At 40.5% G+C, this 19,023-nt stretch overlaps 1 protein-coding gene across 11 annotated transcripts in view; it reads left to right on the top strand.

The window, feature by feature from the left end:
* TENM2 (teneurin transmembrane protein 2) overlaps positions 1-19,023 on the top strand; it is a 1,678,453-nt gene that overhangs the window by 684,929 nt on the left and 974,501 nt on the right. For all 11 annotated transcript variants that reach the window (XM_055285322.2, XM_055285321.2, XM_055285327.2 and 8 more), the window contains one exon: positions 6,113-6,412. In XM_055285322.2, coding sequence (XP_055141297.1) covers positions 6,187-6,412 — 226 coding nt within the window. In that variant the 5' untranslated portion in view covers positions 6,113-6,186. The remainder of the gene's footprint in view (positions 1-6,112; positions 6,413-19,023) is intronic.

Here is a 19,023-nt window from a genome sequence, read left to right as displayed (position 1 = left end):
GCTTTCCACATTCTCGCTAACTCTTAGTGTTCCAAGATTCCCCCTTTTATGGTTTCCTTTCTATTTAGAGAACTAACTCTTTAGCTATTTTTAAAAATAGGTCTACTGGTGACCAAGTCTCTTAATTGTCCTCCATCTGATAATTTCTTGAACTTTATTTCATTCCAGAAGGATATTTTCATTGGATATAGGATTCTAGTTTGAAGATTCTTTTATTTCAGTACTTGAAAAATGTTGTGCTACTTTCTAATGACCTCCGTGGTTTCTGATAATAAGTCCACTTTCATTCAGATCATTTTCCCCTATAGATAAGTTGTAATGTTTTTTCTCACCCTTTCAATCTTTTTTCACTGCCTTTAGTTTTCAGAAGTTTGACTGTGGATGCAGCTGGATTTGTCCTGCATGGGACTCACTCAGCTTTTTGAATAGGTACTTTTATGCCTTTTACAAAGTTGGGATATATTCAGCTACATTTTCAGCGCTTTTCCAGCCCCTCCTTCTTTCTCCTCCTGGAACTCTGACGACATGAACATTAGGTATTTTATCATCACCCTACAGGTCCCTAAGTTAGTTAGTTTCTTTCTTTCTCTTTCTCTTTCTTTCTTTTCTTTCTTTCTTTCTTTCTTTCTTTCTTTCTTTCTTTCTTTCTTTCTTTCTTTCTTTCTTTTTCTTTCTTTCTTTCCTTCCTTCCTTTCCTTCCTTCTTTCCTTCTTTCTCTTTCTTTCTTTCTCTCTCTCTCTTTCTTTCTTTCTTTTTCTTTCTTTCTCTTTCTTTCTTTCCTTCCCTTCCTTCTTTCCTTCTTTCTCTTTCTTTCTTTCTTTCTTTCTTTCTTTCTTTCTTTCTTTCTTTCTTTCTTTCTCTCTCTCTCTCTCTTTCTTCCTTCCTTTCTTTCTTTCTTTCTTTCTTTCTTTCTTTCTTTCTTTCTTTCTATTGTTGTATATATTGGGGTAATTTCTACTGATTATTTGCAAGTTCTCTCATTCTTTTCTTTTTGCCTCCTCTTTGCTGTTAAGTCAATCTACCATCTATGGAGAGTTTTGTTTTCTTTTGGGTTATTGTATATTTCAGTTCTGAAATTTTCACTGGGGTCTTCTTTACATCTGCTATTTGGTTCCTGAGAATTTCTATTTCTTTGATGAGACTGTTTTCCATTTGTTTCAAGTGTGCCCATAATTGTCCATTGAAGCAATTTCATGATGGCTGCTTATATCAGATAATGCTGACATCTTTGTCATCTCAGCATTGGCATCTATTGAATGCCTTTTTCCTTTCAGCTTAAGAACTTCCTGGATTTTGGTATGACAAGTGATTTTTTATTGAAACCTGGACATTTGGGATATCATGTTAGGAGACTCTGGCTCTTATTTAAACCTTCTATTTTAGCTGATTTTGTCTGACATTGCTGTTGACAGAGGAGGGAGGAACCTACCTCATTACTGCCAAATTCCCTGCTCAGCTTCTGTCAACATTCAAAGGCAGGGAGTTTCTTCTTGGATGCCAAGGGGGAAGCCAACCCAGTGGGTAGAGGAAAGGAAGTTCTGGCTCCCCACGAGACACGCAGCAATACCTCTCTGGGTGGTGGGAGTAGGAATGCTTCAGTACTGCTTACTACATGGCATCCGCTGACACCATAGGGGGCAAGAGGACTCACCACTTCTGTGGTGATGATGGTGAAAAGTTCTGACTCTCCTAAACATTCTTCCACACCACTCCAGTGGAGAAGGAGAGGAGTGCCTTGTTGATGCTCAGTAGGGGTGGATGACAGCACCCTGTGAAGGGGAGAGCTTCACTATTTCCTGGAAAGGGCTGAAAGTCCTGGCTCTCCTGTACTCTGGTTGAGGTTGGTGCCTACTTGCAGCCTCATTTTCATGGAAGGGCGAGCTTTCCACTTGCTCTTTGCTGGTGAAGATTGGGGTGGGGCCACAGCTGGTTTCCATGGTGTGTGGCTGGAGTAGGGTAGTCATTGTCTCAACATTTTCTTTCTTGTGAGTCTGCCCCTTTTCATAGTCCTTTGGCTATATAGGAGGCTCACTTTTGTTGTTTGTGCCCATTGAGATCTCTAGGTTGCCAGCTCCATGTCTGGGATATCTCTGTCTGTCTGTCTGTCTTTCTGTTTATCTATCTGTCTGTCTGTCTATCTATCTATCTATCTATCATCTATCTAATTTCTTTTTGCCATATATATGGCAAAAAGAAACCCCAGAGAACTCAACACTGTTGTTCCTTGGGTCCTGAGGCCCCTCATTGTTCTGCTCTTCTTTCTACTTTTCATAATCTTACGTGTTTTATATATAATGTTCAGGGCTTTTAGCTGTATCTTGTAGGCAAAATAGGGAAAAGTATGTCTATTCTGTCTTTCTGGGAGCAGACATTTATAGACTGCCTGATTTTTAAAGATAAGAATCCAGATTTTCATATATAATTCGTGTCTTTTAGTCCTGACAGTCAATTTTTTTTTTTTTTTTTGAGGTGGAGTCTCACTCTGTTGCCCAGGCTGGAGTGCAGTGGCACGATCTCGGCTCACTGCAACTTCTGCTTTCCAGGTTCAAGCAATTCTCTTCCTCAGCATCTTGAGTAGCTGGGATTATAGGCACCTGCCACCACACCTGGCTATTTTTTTGTTTGTTTGTTTTTGTATTTTTAGTAGAGACGGGATTTCATCATCTTGGCCAGGCTGGTCTTGAACTCCTAATCTCGTTATCCACCCTCCTCGGCCTCCCAAAGTGTTGGGATTATAGACGTGAGCCACTGCATCCGGCCGACAATCAATTTTTAAGTAACAGGCAGGCTAAATGCAAAATGTCTATTTGCCAACAGTCTGTGAGCTCTGCCTAGCTCCTTAAGAAATTTAGTTTCTCTGACTGAGATTTGTGAATTTTTACCTCATTATATATAATTTTCCATCATTTATCCAGAAGTGATATTGCTGACAAACTTAACTATCAAGGGCAGAGCCAAGAAAGAGAAATTTATTAGGAAAAGATCTCTGAGCAACCACATTAGATGTCAACATGTCCAAACGCTAAAGTTCTTGAACTTTATTAATAGATTATAAGCCTTGAGGCCGGGCACAGTGGCTCACGCCTGTAATCCCAGCACTTTGGGGGGCCGAGGCAAGCAGATCACCTGAGGTCAGGAGTTCAAGACCAGCCTGGCCAACATGGTGAAACCCAGTCTCTACTAAAAATACAAGAAATTAGCCGAGTGTGGTGGTGGGTACCTGTAATCCCAGCTACTTGGGAGGCTGAGGCAGGAGAATTCGCTTGAATCCAGGAGGCAGAGGATGTAGTGAGCTGAGATCATGCCACTGTACTCCAACCTGGGCAACAAGAGCAAAACTCCATCTCAAAAAAAAAAAAAAGTTATAAGCCTTTAAGCTCCCACTCTGAGCATGATTTAAAAAATAAAAGCACACACACACATAAACACACACATATGTAGAAAGTCAGTCTACTTTCCCAAGCACAATGCAAATTAGAGAAGATAGGATTTCATGAGTCAGGAACACTGAAGATATTGAAATTAAAAACTAACAGTGAAACAAGAGAGAAGAAAATCATAAAATTGACCCCAAATACTCAACTCCCCCATAAAACCACCTGTGGCTCCTCAGTGTTGGTGCACACAGTCTTATATTCTTTTAGTAGATGCTGAAAGTCTTCCTTTATTGGAGCCTAGCTTAAGAATTAGGATTTATTATTAGAACTGTGAATTTCAGGGATTTATATCATCATCTTCCTCTTCTGTCTTATGCAAGTCTGTAACTCCTTAGCTAAGAAAAAAACATTTTTAAAATCATTCAGAGGAGAATAAAAACTAATTTTGACTGAGCCCCTATGATGTGTTAGATAGTATATTAGGAATTTTACCACCATGTATGTTTTAATTTTTACAAAAACTCTGTGAAGTAGATACTATTATTTTCTACAAAAACTCTGTGAAGTAGATACTATTATTTTCTATTTCAACTGATTGAGAAACTGAGTTCAAAAGACCAGGAATAATTTTGACAAGGACTCTGCCTCACCAGTGGTTATGGTAGGATTGGCATCCAATTAAGACTTCAATGGCCATGCTCTTAAATAACCTGCAGATTCCAAAATGTTGAAATTGAATGTTAGAAGTTAGGGAAGGGGATTTGGGCATCTAAAAATTGCCTTAATGTGGAGACACTTGAACTAACTATGCCACAGCAAAAACTGACATTCAAAAACACTACTTAATGTCCTCTAAGCAGGTCCTGGGGTCATGACTCTCAAAGGCACTTCTGAACTTGATGAGTGAGAGACTCCAGAGTCCAGCAAGCTAGCTACTGCTTGTGCTTTCTTATGAGCAACTGAGGCAGCACCAAGACTGTGCTTGAAGAGCATCATATTCATACCCTCTTTTTTGTTTGAGATGGAGTTTTGCGCTTGTTGCCCAGGCTGGAGTGCAATGGCAGATCTCAGCTCACCGCAACCTCTGCCTCCCGGGTTCCAGCAATTCTCCTGCCTCAGCCTCCCGAGTAGCTGGGATTATAGGTGCCTGCCACAACTCCCAGCTAACTATTTTTTGTATTTTCAGTAGAAACAGGGTTTCATTATGTTGGCCAGGCTGGTCTTGAACTCCTAACCTCGATCCACCCGCCTCGGCCTCCCAAAGTTACAGACATGAGCCACCGCGCCCAGCAAATCGTACCCTCTTTGTCATTGCCAATTGTCAAACAAAATTGTCCACAATTACAGGCAATATTTGATAAAGTGTACACATAGTATAGATTGGGGGGGTCCCTGAGATCTAGAAGAACTCCTGGTGTGAAAAACCAAGGGAGGGGCTACTTGGCTTCTGGTGTCTGCAGGCAAATGTCATCCACATTGCTGTGCATAGCTATCTTGTTATAGTGTGGTAAAACAGCCAAGGAAGAGCAGAGGGGTTCAAAACTACAGATCTGCTCCCCAAGTATTTCCTGACATATTGAGGAGGCAGTGAGCAACAGTAGCCTGGAGAAAAATCATTGCCCTGGCTCTGGGTTGCATTTTCCATTTTAATTAAAATTCGTATTTGTCCATTCTGTCCAGGTCCTGGCCCTGTGGTCTATGCTATTTTGCATGGCAAATGAAATCACTAAGAGCCTATGATTTGGAACTTGGAGGCGCCTAAGCATTTTGGTCATATTTGCTAAGCAGAAGGCGAGTGTTTTCTGAGTGATGTTTGGCATACACTTCCAGTCTGAGGGTGTCAAATGCCAGACTGTGGGGCTCCCTGGTTGCCAGTTCATATGTTAGAGGGGTTCCTTCCCTTCAGCTTTCCTACTGTACTTGGTAATCTTCCTCATTTTTTTTTTTTCTGTTCTATAGTGGGTATCCCAGCAATGAAGGTGACAGAATGGCTTTTGGTGATTATCAGGTGGCTGTGCCAGTAAGACTGCCTGTCAGCAGTTATCATGTTGGTGGGTGACTAGGCAGAAGAAGTAACCAGGTGTGTCCAAGACACAGATCTGCAAGGGAGCAAAAACTGGGAGTTTGCCAAAAGCTCGTTGAAGAAATTGGAGAAAGATTGTTTGCATGTCGAGAACAACTTTTATTCTTATTTTCCAGACATAGCTAGGAAATGTTATGTTAGTTGAATGTGACTTGGTATCACTACAAAGTATTAATAGCACATATTTATGCCTTATGCTCAAATCTGCTGCTGCACCTTTCTTTGCCTTTTGTTTATTTTTTTTTGGGGGGGGTGGTATTTGTTTTCTACCCAAGCCTTCTGTAGCATAGAGAGAATGTAATTAAAGAAGGATAAAATCAATTTGGCTTTGAATTGCTTCATAGTAAGATCTTGCATTAGAGTGACAGACTTATCATGTCATCTGTGCGTACAAAAAAATCAAAAGATGAGTATTTGTTGTTACTATTTTTTTCCAAATCTATTAAATTAAACAGCAAGAAAATTAATTTACTGTATCGAGTTCTTCTATTTAGGCTGATTGTTTAGTTTACATTAAACTTTTGCAAAAGAGATTGTGCAGGGCGGACCAAGTCTGCATGTTCATGTTTTCGTCTGAGTCAGAGCATGAATCAGAACTGAAGGGAGCATTTCTTGTAATCACAGTCTTGGTTTTTTTCTTCTATGTTTTTAGGTGGCAAAGTGACAAGTGCCAAAAGTCAGGCCTGACTTTTCTGAAAACATCAGCATTCTGCTGTATCTGGAATAATGGATGTAAAGGACCGGCGACACCGCTCTTTGACCAGAGGACGCTGTGGCAAAGAGTGTCGCTACACAAGCTCCTCTCTGGACAGTGAGGACTGCCGCGTGCCCACACAGAAATCCTACAGCTCCAGCGAGACTCTGAAGGCCTATGACCATGACAGCAGGATGCACTATGGAAACCGTGTCACAGACCTCGTCCACCGGGAGTCAGATGAGTTTCCTAGACAAGGTTTGTAGGGTTTCCCCTGCTGATTGGCTCTCAACTGTCTAACTTACTTGATTTACATGGTTGATGGCTGCTTTTGGAGATCCACCGTGGTGATTTTTGACAGATGTCCCCTACAGTAGACTCTTGGTTCCATAAAGGACATTCCTAATACCATGGTGAATCTCTATCCTGAGAAACCTAAGATTATCTGTGGTTTCTCAAAACTATTCTCCTCATAGTCCACTTACAAGCCTCAAATTTCTATTCCTTTTCGCGTTGGGTTTCTCACTTAGATTCTCCTTGAACAAATGGTCTATCTTGGTTAAATAATCTTTGAAATAGTGTATAATAATACACCCTTTTCCCTCTACTAGAATATGATGTTAATTCTGAGTGATACATTTCTCTTTTTGTGTTTCAGAGCATAGGTGGCCACATGTATGTTATTTTCCAATTCCACTGATGTAATTATCCCTCCTACCTTCCCCAAGCCTTAATTTTCCTTTTCTTATACTGTTTTGATTTCTTTTGGGAGGAGAATATTTTTCTCCCAAGCACTAACAGTTGGCACTCTCTTCATGTCCAATATTTATGAAGAGTTCTGTTATCACTTCTCCAGGGTTGCTGTAAATGCGTCAACACGTAGAATAAAGCAAAGCAGTGCTGAGAGGTGGTGTGACAAAGCTCACTCTCTAGCTCCATGTCTTACTAGTACCAGCCTCGCCATGTGTGCAATTTACATTGATGGCCCAGCAAAATTACAAGCAAATGCACAAAACTGTACCGAATGCCTCGGGAAGGGTCACTCTGCCAGCGCCAAAGGGCTAAGCCCTGCTCTGCTAGCTTATTGCCTCATTTGTTTTATAACACTGATTCTTTATTTCTTGTTCCATGTCCTTGGGAGTAAACATTGCAATGGGTTTAATTTCTAATGAAATAGCTTGGAATTCTAGTCCTGGTTTCTCAGCTTCCTTAAACCACTTTTTACCATTTTTTATTTATTACAAAATGTGCATGTGTATATATATGTTATTAATTAGCACTATGCCCACATTTTATAAATGTACAATCCAGAGGTTGTTCTAGGTAACATCTTTGTATACACTCCTGGTTTAGCCTAGCTTCAGCTTTTATATTTAACATAGGATTGAAAAAATAAATCAACAGAGAAACTGTTAGAATTGTGTTTCCATTGCCATTATAACTCTTGCAGGATGCAATTTTTATTTAATCTTCCTTCTTATTTTCTGAGTTATCTTCATGTAAATGAAACACATGCTGATCCTCCTCCATGAGAAAATGGGGGCAGAGGCTGCTTGAAAATTGCTCTGGATCAAATGCCTTTGATCTGTAACTTCAACAAGTGTTTTTGCTTTGTTAAGTCCTCACCATTCCCGAAATTGCAGGTAGTGGCAGTTGGAAAAAAAAATATGAAGAATCATGGCTTAATGAACTGAGAGAGAGCTTACATTTCCAATATAACAAAATTGGGACACCTCTCTGTTGTTTCCCAGAGCTGCACTAACACGAGACTCAGATATTTTGAAAGGTGATGCACGTTCAACGTGGTTGAAAGCCTTTCATTTTCTGCTGTAGTTTTTGTCTCATTTACGTTGTTCCTGCCTACGTTTTTGTGTCTCATAATTCTGTGCTGAAATGTTCACTCTTCCTCCTAAGTCTTATTAAAAGTGCATCCTGGCTTCTGGATCATTGTGCACTGAGATGTAGATTCCAGATTATTGTTGAATTATGGATCGGCCTGTCACCTTTTCCTTTATTAATATTTACATAAAATAAAACTAAGGACTGGGATTTTATTTTCAAATATACCTTTATTCTTCCTGTTTAGTCTTCTTCGCCTCCATTGATAATAATGGAGGTTGCTTGGCCATCTCAAACTCATAGCTTTGCAATTAACAATTCACACATGCCGCATGTTGTTATTGAGCCCATATTTGTTTGTGTAATGTGTTTGAATGAATTAAAAACTGTGCAGGCCAAAAGTAGAAATAAAAAGCATCAGAAGGTATTTGCATATGCAAGTGCAATTCCTTCTGAAGACATCTATGAATTTATGCATGAAAATGTAGTCAGAGTCTGAGTGGATCTACTTTGATGGGTTCTAAAATTGAACTCTGCAGGAAGTAAATAAGCACATATTTAAGGAGAGGAGGAACAGGAGATACAGTCTGGCAAGCAGTACATTCAACTTGAAACTTAGCCACTACAGAGAGGGTTAAAATAAATTTTACACTCAGTAATAACAATAATTTTTTTAAATGTCATGCATTTCCCATTTTATTTTCTTATTCATGAAATCAAAGAGCAGGATCATCTCCGTACTTATTAGCCTAGAGGTACATTAACAAGGATCATAGTGGGATCATCTCCTGCAGTATTCTTATTTAAAACCCAAGACACTGATCATAAAACAAACACACTTCTCACATACAACCAAGTTTTGCAAACACAGTTGAATGACTCTACAGATGCTCAGGGTGGAAAAGAATTGCCAGCCAGTGAAAGTGATGCGGGCTCAGAGTCAGACCTTGTCCAGTTACCCCAGCTGGCCCACTCAAGTATCAGATGCAAGAACCTGCCATCTCCCAGCAGGAGAAATGAGCCAGGTGTTCCCATGAGAAATTTACGGAAGCTCCGGTCAAATTGTGCCCATCTTTGCTTGCTTTCAACACAGAATCCTCCTCTGCCTTCTTCTATTGTGGCTTCTTCTCTTGAGTATGCAAATCACCTGTCTGGCCTCTATTATGCCGGATCCTCCTGGTGTGAAGGAAGAAAATTGCTGACCTTCGGTCTGTGGCCACTGGAGTAATTAGTAATTAGTAAATGACTAATCCTGCACTAAATAGCATCCTAGTGGTCTGAAAGCTAATGCACCTGACAAAAGTGAGCAGTGGTCTGATCCCTGGTCAGACCCAGCCCCAGTCCAACCTGTGAAATAGATGCCACTTTGAATAATGAAGGTCGGCCAAGTTCCCAGGCAGTTTGTACAAGCTTGTCTTTTTTTTTTTGGACCCCGGAGTTAGGGTGAAGAGCAGTGTGATATACAAGACATTCTCCTGGGGCTTAGGAGTCTAGAGTTGGACGTGAATTCTGCTTTTGCATGTGTATGTGCCTGGGACTCTGCTCTGCATTCTGTGTTTCATCGGTATTACTACATGGTTTTCAGGCACATTAAACAAACAACGATAATAACAATGACAAAAGAATAATGGCGAACAGGCCGGGCGCGGTGGCTCACGCCTGTAATCCCAGCACTTTGGGAGGCCAAGGTGGGCAGATCACGAGGTCAAGAGATGGAGACCATCCTGGCTAACACGGTGAAACCCCGTCTCTACTAAAAATACAAAAAATTAGCTGGGCGTGGTGGCAGGCGCCTGTAGTCCCAGCTACTCGGGAGGCTGAGGCAGGAGAATGGCGTGAACCTGGGAGGTGGAGCTTGCCGTGAGCCGAGATAATGCCATTGCACTCCAGCCTGGGCGACAGAGCGAGATTCCGGTCTCAAAAAAAAAAAAAAAAAAGAAAAGAATAATGGCGAACGTTTGTTGAGTAGTTTGTGTCAGGGGCCAATCTAAGCATTTTGCTTGCATTAACTCAGTTAATGCGCACGACAGCTTTGCGAGGTGGGTACTATCACTCCCTTGTTTACTTATTAGGAAACTGAGTCAGAGAGAGATTAAATAAGTCATCCCAAGTTGAAAACATGGAAAGAGCCGGAGATAGGCTTCAAACCTAAGGGGCTGTATTCAAGACCTGTGTCTTAAACCAATGTGTTTCATCACCTCTCAAAAAAAATAAGTAAACTAACAAAAATATCATTAAATCCTTAGTCAAAGGCTGGGAAGGATCTATGAAATTCATTTTCTAAGTTTTTTAAGAATCCATACCTTTAAATCTTTCTTAATGATACAGGAACTGTAGTTAATAGTATTGATTGAACATATAATGTTCACCACCAGCTCCCAGCCCTGCTGATCTAATTCCTGTTCTCATCCATTCACCTCCATCTCACAATCATTCCTGACTCTCCAGAAGCATTCCTGCCTACAATACCTCTCTACCAACCACCACTGTAGGAAAACATTTCGACTGTAGGGATGTGTACTGGGCTGTCAGCGCTGATTCTATGCCCTCCTTTATGGTCATCACCTTTTTGCACAAACTCTTAACCTGGAACACTAACCAAGAAAGGTGTCACTATCTAAATGATATTGCTTAGGTAAGCAGAACTGACTTGTTTCTGTGCTAACCAAGGCCCAGTGGGCCAGAGAGTTCAGCCAGCCCTCTTATTCCTCAAAAAGTGCTTCTTTCCAGTTAGCAGTTCAAGTCTCTCGAGAGGGGGCCAAGATTGAATTCTTTCTCTGTACCTCAGGCTGGCTGTCTAGGTCAAGGTCGAAGAAAAAATTGGGGGAAGATTGAATTTTTGAAAGTATGCTTGCATCAGTTCTCTCAGTCAGTTAGAGCAAAGGAATAAATCCTACCAACTATTTGATGTGCTTTAAAAAGCAAGTCAACAAAAATAAACACACATACACATTTTAGGCTAGGTTTGGTTTTGGCACTCCATAAACTAATTCTTGCTCCTATGATCTTTAAAATAATTTGGGCAATAACTTTTGATCTGTATAATTTGGCATAATGTACATTTAAACAGTGTTAATAAGCTGAAAACTCATGAACCTCTAGTAAGCTAGAGTATTACCTGCAATGATTCAATTAACCTATATAATAATTGTGGAAATACTTTGGAAACTGTAAACATTTCTTTCTATGCCATTGTCTTAAAATAGCCATTTTTTCCACTATACCTAAATAATAATTAAAAGGTCCTAGTTTGAAAACCTCAGCACTTTAATTTACCTACAAAGAATACCTTGTAGATGTTGGTAAAGTTCAAGAGTTTCTGTGGTCAATATTTTGAAGGCTGAAATGTACCTTGAGAAGATTGCTTTCCATTTATTTTCCCACTTCCAGGTAGGACTTCTTTACATAACTCAACTAAGAATAACACAATGCCTTCTATTCTTTGGCTGTATTGTTTTCTTCTTTTTTAAAAAATATCTTTAGAGAAAGAGAATCTACAACCTTTCAATGTTATCTTTTTAGCTGGATAACTTGAATCCTTGTTGTTTTATATGGGAGGCACATGGGAAAAGAGTAATGAATGAAGACTCTGGAGTTCAACTTTGTCCATATCCCAGTGCTGATGGGTGCCGTTAGTGTGATCTTGATCAATTCTAGAACAGAGACTGAGTCTCATTTTCTCCGTTTGTAAAAGCTCTACCATATATAGTTATTGGGTTTATTTCCTTACAATTGTGTATTTATTATGATCTGGACATTATCTTTCTTTTAATAAGTGCTAGTAGTTATCATTACAGTTATTGTCATTTTAACCCTACTACCAGCAGAAGTGGAGATCACTTGCTCTCCAACCCTAATAATACTTTGGTGCAACAGAAATTTTTCTTTCTTCTTGATTCGTTTCCCGTGACTTGGAAAAATTCTGATATTTTCAAACTCAGAACTTTTTTCCAGCTTGTTGATAGAGTGTGTCTGACTATCCACCATACATTTTGTTCCCAAAGATGAACATAACTCATACATTATTTTCCTATTTTTAGATAGGAATGAAAGATACTATCTACCAACTGTCAACTGATGCCAACACACTGTAAGAGAGTTGCTAGTCAGACAATTTTAGAAGTCAAAAAAAAAAATAGATTGGAAAAACTGCTCTAAGTTAGTGTCATAGGATACAAACACTTTTTTTTAGGTGTGCATTTTATGGCATGTAAATGCATACATATTTCAGAAATGAGTTTAAGAGTAGATTTAATCCATAAAAATGCTGGATAAAATTAATTCATTTTCATCACTTCATGAGCAATAATTTGGAATCTATGTCAGAGAGTCAGTGTTGTGGATTTTCATTGTTGATGCTTACTACCCTTCTAGGAATATGTCTATATTTTTCAATAACTTTAGCCATTTGGCAACTATCTTCATGTTTGCCCAACTGTTATCCTCCCAGTAATTATCTATTATCAATTCTGCATTCAACTTTGTATCTAACTTTCTTTGAATTACCTTCCTTTTCCTGCTCTTTCTCAGTGGAAATTCCTCAGAGTTTCACCCTAATCCTATACTCTTTTCCATGGCACTTTCTTTAGAACACTCTTATTCATATGACTTCAGTGGTCACTATTTCTACTTCTAAAAGCTTTTTCATTTACAAATGATAGTATCCCAGTTCAAATTAGCTTACTCGAAATGATAATGTTTTGGCTGACATCACCAGTAATCTAAGAATGCATCTGCCCTCACACTTATCATCTCTCACAAGATTCTCATTCTCATATATTGGCTTTATTCTTCAGAGAGATCTCTTTGAAGATGTCTGCTGATTACCCCCAATCTCACATTTTCTCATTTGGTAACATCACTGGAAAGAGTTCCTTGTTTATATATCTGTTTGGGGTTTATTTTGCTATTTTCAGCAGAATATTCTCCAGGTAGATATTCAGGCTGGCCTGGCATGGGACACATGCTGATGATACCTATGTCTACCATTTTATGGCTGTAGCTGGCCATGTCTTGGACGTAGGTTTATCCTGTGCTTGGAGATAGCTTACAGTGAGTGCCTCCTGAACCTGATGGAATGAATTCCGCAGAGGAAAGAAAGACTCTGATAACTGCAGTAGACCGTAAACACTAACTGGCCTGATAACAAATGCTCCTCATGCTAGTGAGGCTGAAGTTTAAGGCTCCCTTTCTGTAGTCTTTCTAGGCTGTATTGGTCCGTTCTCACGCTGCTAATAAAGACATACCTGAGACTGGGTAATTTATAAGGAAAAAGAGGTTTAATGGACTTACAGTTCCACATGGCTGGGAGGCCTCACAATCATGGTAGAAGGCAAAAGAGGAGCAAAGGCACATCTTATGTGGCGGCGGGGAAGAGCACGTGTGCAGAGGAACTGCCCTTTATAAAACCATCAAATCTCATGAGACTTATTCACTATCATGAGAACAGCATGGGAAAAACTTACCCCCATGATTCAATTACCTCCCACCAGGTCCCTCCCATCATACATGGGGATTATGGGAGCTACAATTCAAGGTGAGATTTGAGTGGGGACACAGCCAAACCATATTATAAGCTTCACATCCACTTTGCTACTGGTCCTTGGAATATTTTATCTTTACATATCCAAGTAGGAAATTTAATTGTCTTTCCCTCAAAATTTGTTTCCATTTTTCATTTCTCAGCTTTGGGGAATGGTATCACAGCCTTGCATTTTAGATAAAGTCTTCCAAACCTCTTTTTTCTTGATTCTTTATATTGATGTTTACCAAATCACACCTATTATTCCTGCATCATTTATCTCAGTTTCAAGTTTCTCATTCCATGGGCAGCTTCCAACATTTCAACACTGGACAACTCCTTGAGCATTTCAATCACCTCCTTCCCTAATTCTTTCCTCTGGCATGTTTTCCATAACATGGATTGTTTTGAGTTTTTAAAACATGGCCTTACTTTTCCCACTTCCCTCAAATTGATTCAAAAATATTGCAGGGGTTCCTAAAAGGCAACTGCAATTTGTGGGACACCACAATAAGAAAAGGTAAACATGGTTTCTAACCTCACAGAGCTTGGCAGTTTTAAAATGGTAAGATATAACAGATATGTAACTAGGTACCATATAAAAAACACTATAAAAGGGAAAACATTGGATAGTTTCGGAGAGACCTTTAACCCAGATTTGTGTCCAGAATGGCATCCTAGAAATTGTGGCATCCCTGCATACGTTTGAGGGATGGGGAGGGGGTCGGACAATCAAAGAGGCAAGACAGTGTTCAGGCAAGAGTCATGGCATGTGCAAAGGCCCAGAGGTGACCACATTTTGTTGCTCCAAGGATGTCAAAGAAGTGTAGGTTGGATGAGCTAGAGTGGCAGAGAGAAACAGTCATGAAGACCTTTCAGGGAGACAGTGCTGGTTTCAGCTTGTGGAGAGAGGAAAGATGGTCAGTTAGAGGTTATGTCTTCATCTAAGCAAGGGAGCCTGGTGGCCTGATCTAGGATAGCAGAGATTGTTTGAGAAATGTTGTTGAGATGAAAAGATTGTTGGCTTATTTTTTTTTTTTTTTTTTTTTTAAGGCAGAGTTTCACTCTTGTTGCCCAGGCTGGAGTGCAATGGTGCAATCTCTGCTCACCGCAACCTCTGCCTCCCAGGTTCAAGCGATTCTCCTGCCTCAGCCTCCCAAGCAGCTGTCATTACAGGGATGCGTCACCATGTCCGGCTAATTTTTTTTTTTTTTTGTATTTTTTAGTAGAGACAGGGTTTCTCCATGTTGGTCAGGCTGGTCTTGAACTCCTGACCTTAGGTGATCCACCTGCCTCGGCCTTCCAAAGTGCTGGGATTACAGGCATGAGCCACCGCACCCGGCCCCTGATTGCTGGCTTTTTAGGATACCTTAAAAGCAGAGGTAGATATACTGTTCTGAGACTCCTGGGCATTGACTGCTTTTTTCTCCTGCAAAGAGAATATTGCCTTTCTGATGCTGAGTTTACTTAAAGAGCCAGGAAAGGTCAATGCTTGTAAATAACCCCTTAAGTGGAAGTACATAGATTGTTAGTTCAAATTCTTCTGGAATATTGGACATAAACCTAAGTATAAAAATTATAGTGTTGCGGCCGGGCGCGGTGGCTCACGCTTGTAATCCCAGCACTTTGGGAGGCCGAGGCGGGCGGATCACGAGGTCAGGAGATCGAGACCACGGTGAAACCCCGTCTCTACTAAAAATACAAAAAATTAGCCGGGCGTGGTGGCGGGCGCCTGTAGTCCCAGCTACTCGGAGAGGCTGAGGCAGGAGAATGGCGTGAACCCGGGAGGCGGAGCTTGCAGTGAGCCGAGATTGTGCCACTGCACTCCAGCCTGGGCGACAGAGCGAGACTCCGTCTCGGGGAAAAAAAAAAAAAAAAAAAATTATAATGTTGCAACAAAAATTTGGATTTTTTTTTAATTTGTTAGATTCCTGCCTATGCAAAGGGTAGCACCAGCTACGGAGCCCTTCATATGGATCCCACACAAGGAAAAAATAGAGAAGAGATTATGCTGCATCTGCATCTGCCCCTTCTCTGTGTGGACCATGATACCATTGTTTGTTCTCTATCATGGACTAAATAAATAAGAGACTCCAAGTAGATGTGAGTTCTGTGTGTGTGTGTGTGTGTGTGTGTGTGTGTGTGTATGTTCAACTGAGTGTGTGTTTTATCCCTGCCAATGGTAACTTTATTTGCAAAGCTGAGTATGTTTGGAAGATAGAAACAATACTTTCTGGCAACTGATGGGGCAAGCAGGCTAAGCCAAAAAAGAAAAGTCAAGGACATCCCTGCAGTTTCTGGTTATGGCAACTGACAAGATGTTAGCATCAATCCTCAGGGCTTGAGACAGAGGATGGCCTGGTTTGTGGGTTAGATGGGATAGGTAACTGTCAACCTTTTGAATTGGAGGTATCCTGTAGGCTGTCCATGTGCAGATGTCTAATAGGCTGTGGCTGTCCAGTCTTGAAATTCTGGAGAGAGGCTTGAGCTGGATAAAGATTTAGCAGTTGACAGCTAATAATTTCATGGGACTTGGTATGATCATCTGAGAAAAAAACGTACAAGGAAGAGAAATAAGAAGTTCACATGACAATGCAGGTACTCAAGGAATAGGAAGGGGAAGAAAATCCTGTGAACCAATTGGGGGAAAAAAAGAACACCTCAATTTCCTTTACATGTGCTATTCACTCAGTGCAAACTTGACCTGTCATTCCACAGTGCGAGTTTTGTTCCCCATCCCACCACTCAGAGTTGACCTCCTTTTTGTCCCCTAAATCAGAGGCCACAAAATTAATGTACATAGGACATATTTGGCCCCTAGATAGGTTTTATTTGGCCTATGGATTTCTTCAGAATTTTGAATCAAGTGCCAGTCTATTCACATTTCAGTTTGCCACAGGCCCCGTTTCTGCCTTCTGTCTTACACCAGTCCTATTCCTTTCAGGCCTTTATTTTATATGCCAAACCTCTGAAAGCTCTCACTATTGCAAAAATATCACGGATCTTCCTATGTCTATTTTTTTCTTGTGGAATACCTCTCTGCCTATTCCAAACCTATTCATCCCACAGGGTGTGACCTGTGGTTCACATCTTTGGTGAATCTTTCTGCCCTCTGAATTTTTATAGCCCTTAATGGGTTGTTATTGTTGTTATTATTCTCCTGATGAGTGACTCAGCATACATAGCACATGGATTCTATGACTCCTATGAATAGGAAAATAAACAAAGGGCTCTGCAGTTTTGTGCTCTGACTCATAGATGCAACTACCAGAGAATTTGTTCTTTTTAGTGGCTTGTTTCCTGTTCTAATGAGAAAAATGGAAAGCACAGCTCAGAAACAGACTCCACTTAGAAAATGTGGATGGTATGTCTGTCCAGCATGACAATATCAAATCTCACGTTTTGAAATGCCAACTTGCAAGTTTTCTGCCATTTACTCTGACACTAGCATGTTGAGTTGCACTAACAGTTCCTTTTTCTGATTATTGGTGATGCAATATTATCAGCTTTTCTTGGCTGGTGCCACATGTTGCAATTATGTCTCTGCAACTGTCTACTCTGCGGTATGTATAGGAGGTCTTTGGTGCATATGTGATCTGTGCAGGGATGCCTTTCTGACCAGAACCTTTGGGAAAACTGCACAGTGAGAGATGGAAGAATTGCCAGGATCAGCCTTACCATGCTTTACAATCTGTGTCCAGGAGTGGCGCTGCCCCACCCAATGATGAATCATCACACTGATATTATCAAAGGAGACATTACATTTTCAATGTCATGTTTTAGGTTTATAATTTAATTTTCAGCTCTGGCAATTCCAGAAGAATCCCTAGGGACATATGAAGAGGAGGGGGCTAGTGTGTACTCGAAATGAATACATGTTCATTTCTTGAGCACCTTAATTGGCATGCACATCTCACAAGCTCCCTTTTTCTCTGCTGCAGCCAAACTCTCTCACACCACCAAGTTACTCAATATTCCTCCTGCACTGACTGCCTTCCTTTCCACTCAACCTCAAGTCAGATCTACTTTAGTAATAAATCTCTGCTGGGAGTGATCAGAACAAATACTGAGTGTGCACCACAATATTAAAAATAAGTGCAATATAGACTTATTTAATAAGGTCCAACAGACTTTTATAACATTTGGAATATTTTACCAAAGTTACTATCAGCATTATGTTTAATGCATTTTCTCCAAGACAGAAAAATCTTTTCAAGAATGGGGCGGGGTGGGAGGGAAGAAAAAAAACACAAAACACAGAGAAAAGTCAGATGGGCTCTGATGCATTCTCACTCAACTAAATCTGTGATTCTCCTTCCTTTCCCAGATCTTTTTCTTTGGCCAGACCCACAAAATGTGAAGCCTCTTTGTGTTCACCCTGATTTATCAATAGTCAGCACTGGGGAATTGCAGTCCCAGTGGGATACATTTCACTTTAAAAATAGTCTGAAGCACTTTCTTTCAAATTCCCACATGTCCACTGCCACCTCATAATATGTGCTTCTCCTTCTGTCCTTGTGCACTTAAAGTCTGATCCATGTACGGGGAATGAAAGCACTGAATTTGTTTGTAGCACTTTCAACCAAAATGGTGAATTTATTTAGAGAGTAGTTCCAGTGAGTTAAATTAGTTTCAATGGACGTATTGGCTGCAACCGGAACATTGATGGAAGGGAGGCATACTACTTTAATGTCCTCAAAAAAAAAAAATAAAGAAAATAAATAAATAAAATCCAGTCAACTGCAGGGTAAGTATCCATAGGCCAAACAAATCCCTCTCAAAATGACTGCAAGTTCAGGTGACACCAACAGCTGTCAAAAGACGCCTGTTTGCCTGGCAGCCTTGGGTTCAAATTCTTCCTAGTTTACAGTGACATTTCATTTAATGCTTGCACTCTGACTCCATTTGTCTGCCCTGCAAAAGCTCTGCAAAGAGCTGACCCAGTTAACACTTTCTGCTTCACAAACCCAGAGACTGAACAGCAGGGAGGCTACAGCAAAGTGGAGTTGTCCTAGCTGAGCGGTAAGGGGACAATGACTGTGGCCACAGTCCGTGTCATTTTTGTTTCTAGACCAGTGGTGACTCACTGGACTCTCCTGGGGAGTTTTGAAAAGTCTGCGTGTCCTAGTCTCACCCAAGACCAATTAAATCCCAATCTGTGGCAGGGAGGACCCAGGCATCAGCATTTTTTAAAACCATATCTTTATATAAATAAAATGTCTCAAGGGATTTGAGTGCAAAAGGACATACTCTATAGAATATAATATTTCTTTGGTAACTGATGACATTTCAAGCTTACGGGACCTCATACTTAGCACAGCGACTTAGACTCTCACTTTTCACTCAGAAGCTCATAATAGAGTCTTTTGATTCTTCAAGGGTTTGGGTTAATAAATGCAACGTAACCGAAGCTCATTATGTAGTGTTTCTAAAGCACTACCGAGTAATCATTTGCTGGTGTATTAGGCATTGCAGGCCCTTGGTGCCACAGTCCATCTCCTTGTTTCTG

This window comes from Symphalangus syndactylus, chromosome 7 (genome assembly GCF_028878055.3).
Source record: "Symphalangus syndactylus isolate Jambi chromosome 7, NHGRI_mSymSyn1-v2.1_pri, whole genome shotgun sequence".
In the NCBI taxonomy this organism is placed as follows: domain Eukaryota; kingdom Metazoa; phylum Chordata; class Mammalia; order Primates; family Hylobatidae; genus Symphalangus; species Symphalangus syndactylus.
The sequence above is the reverse complement of the archived record's forward strand: the minus strand, read 5'-3'. Positions and strand labels throughout refer to the sequence as shown.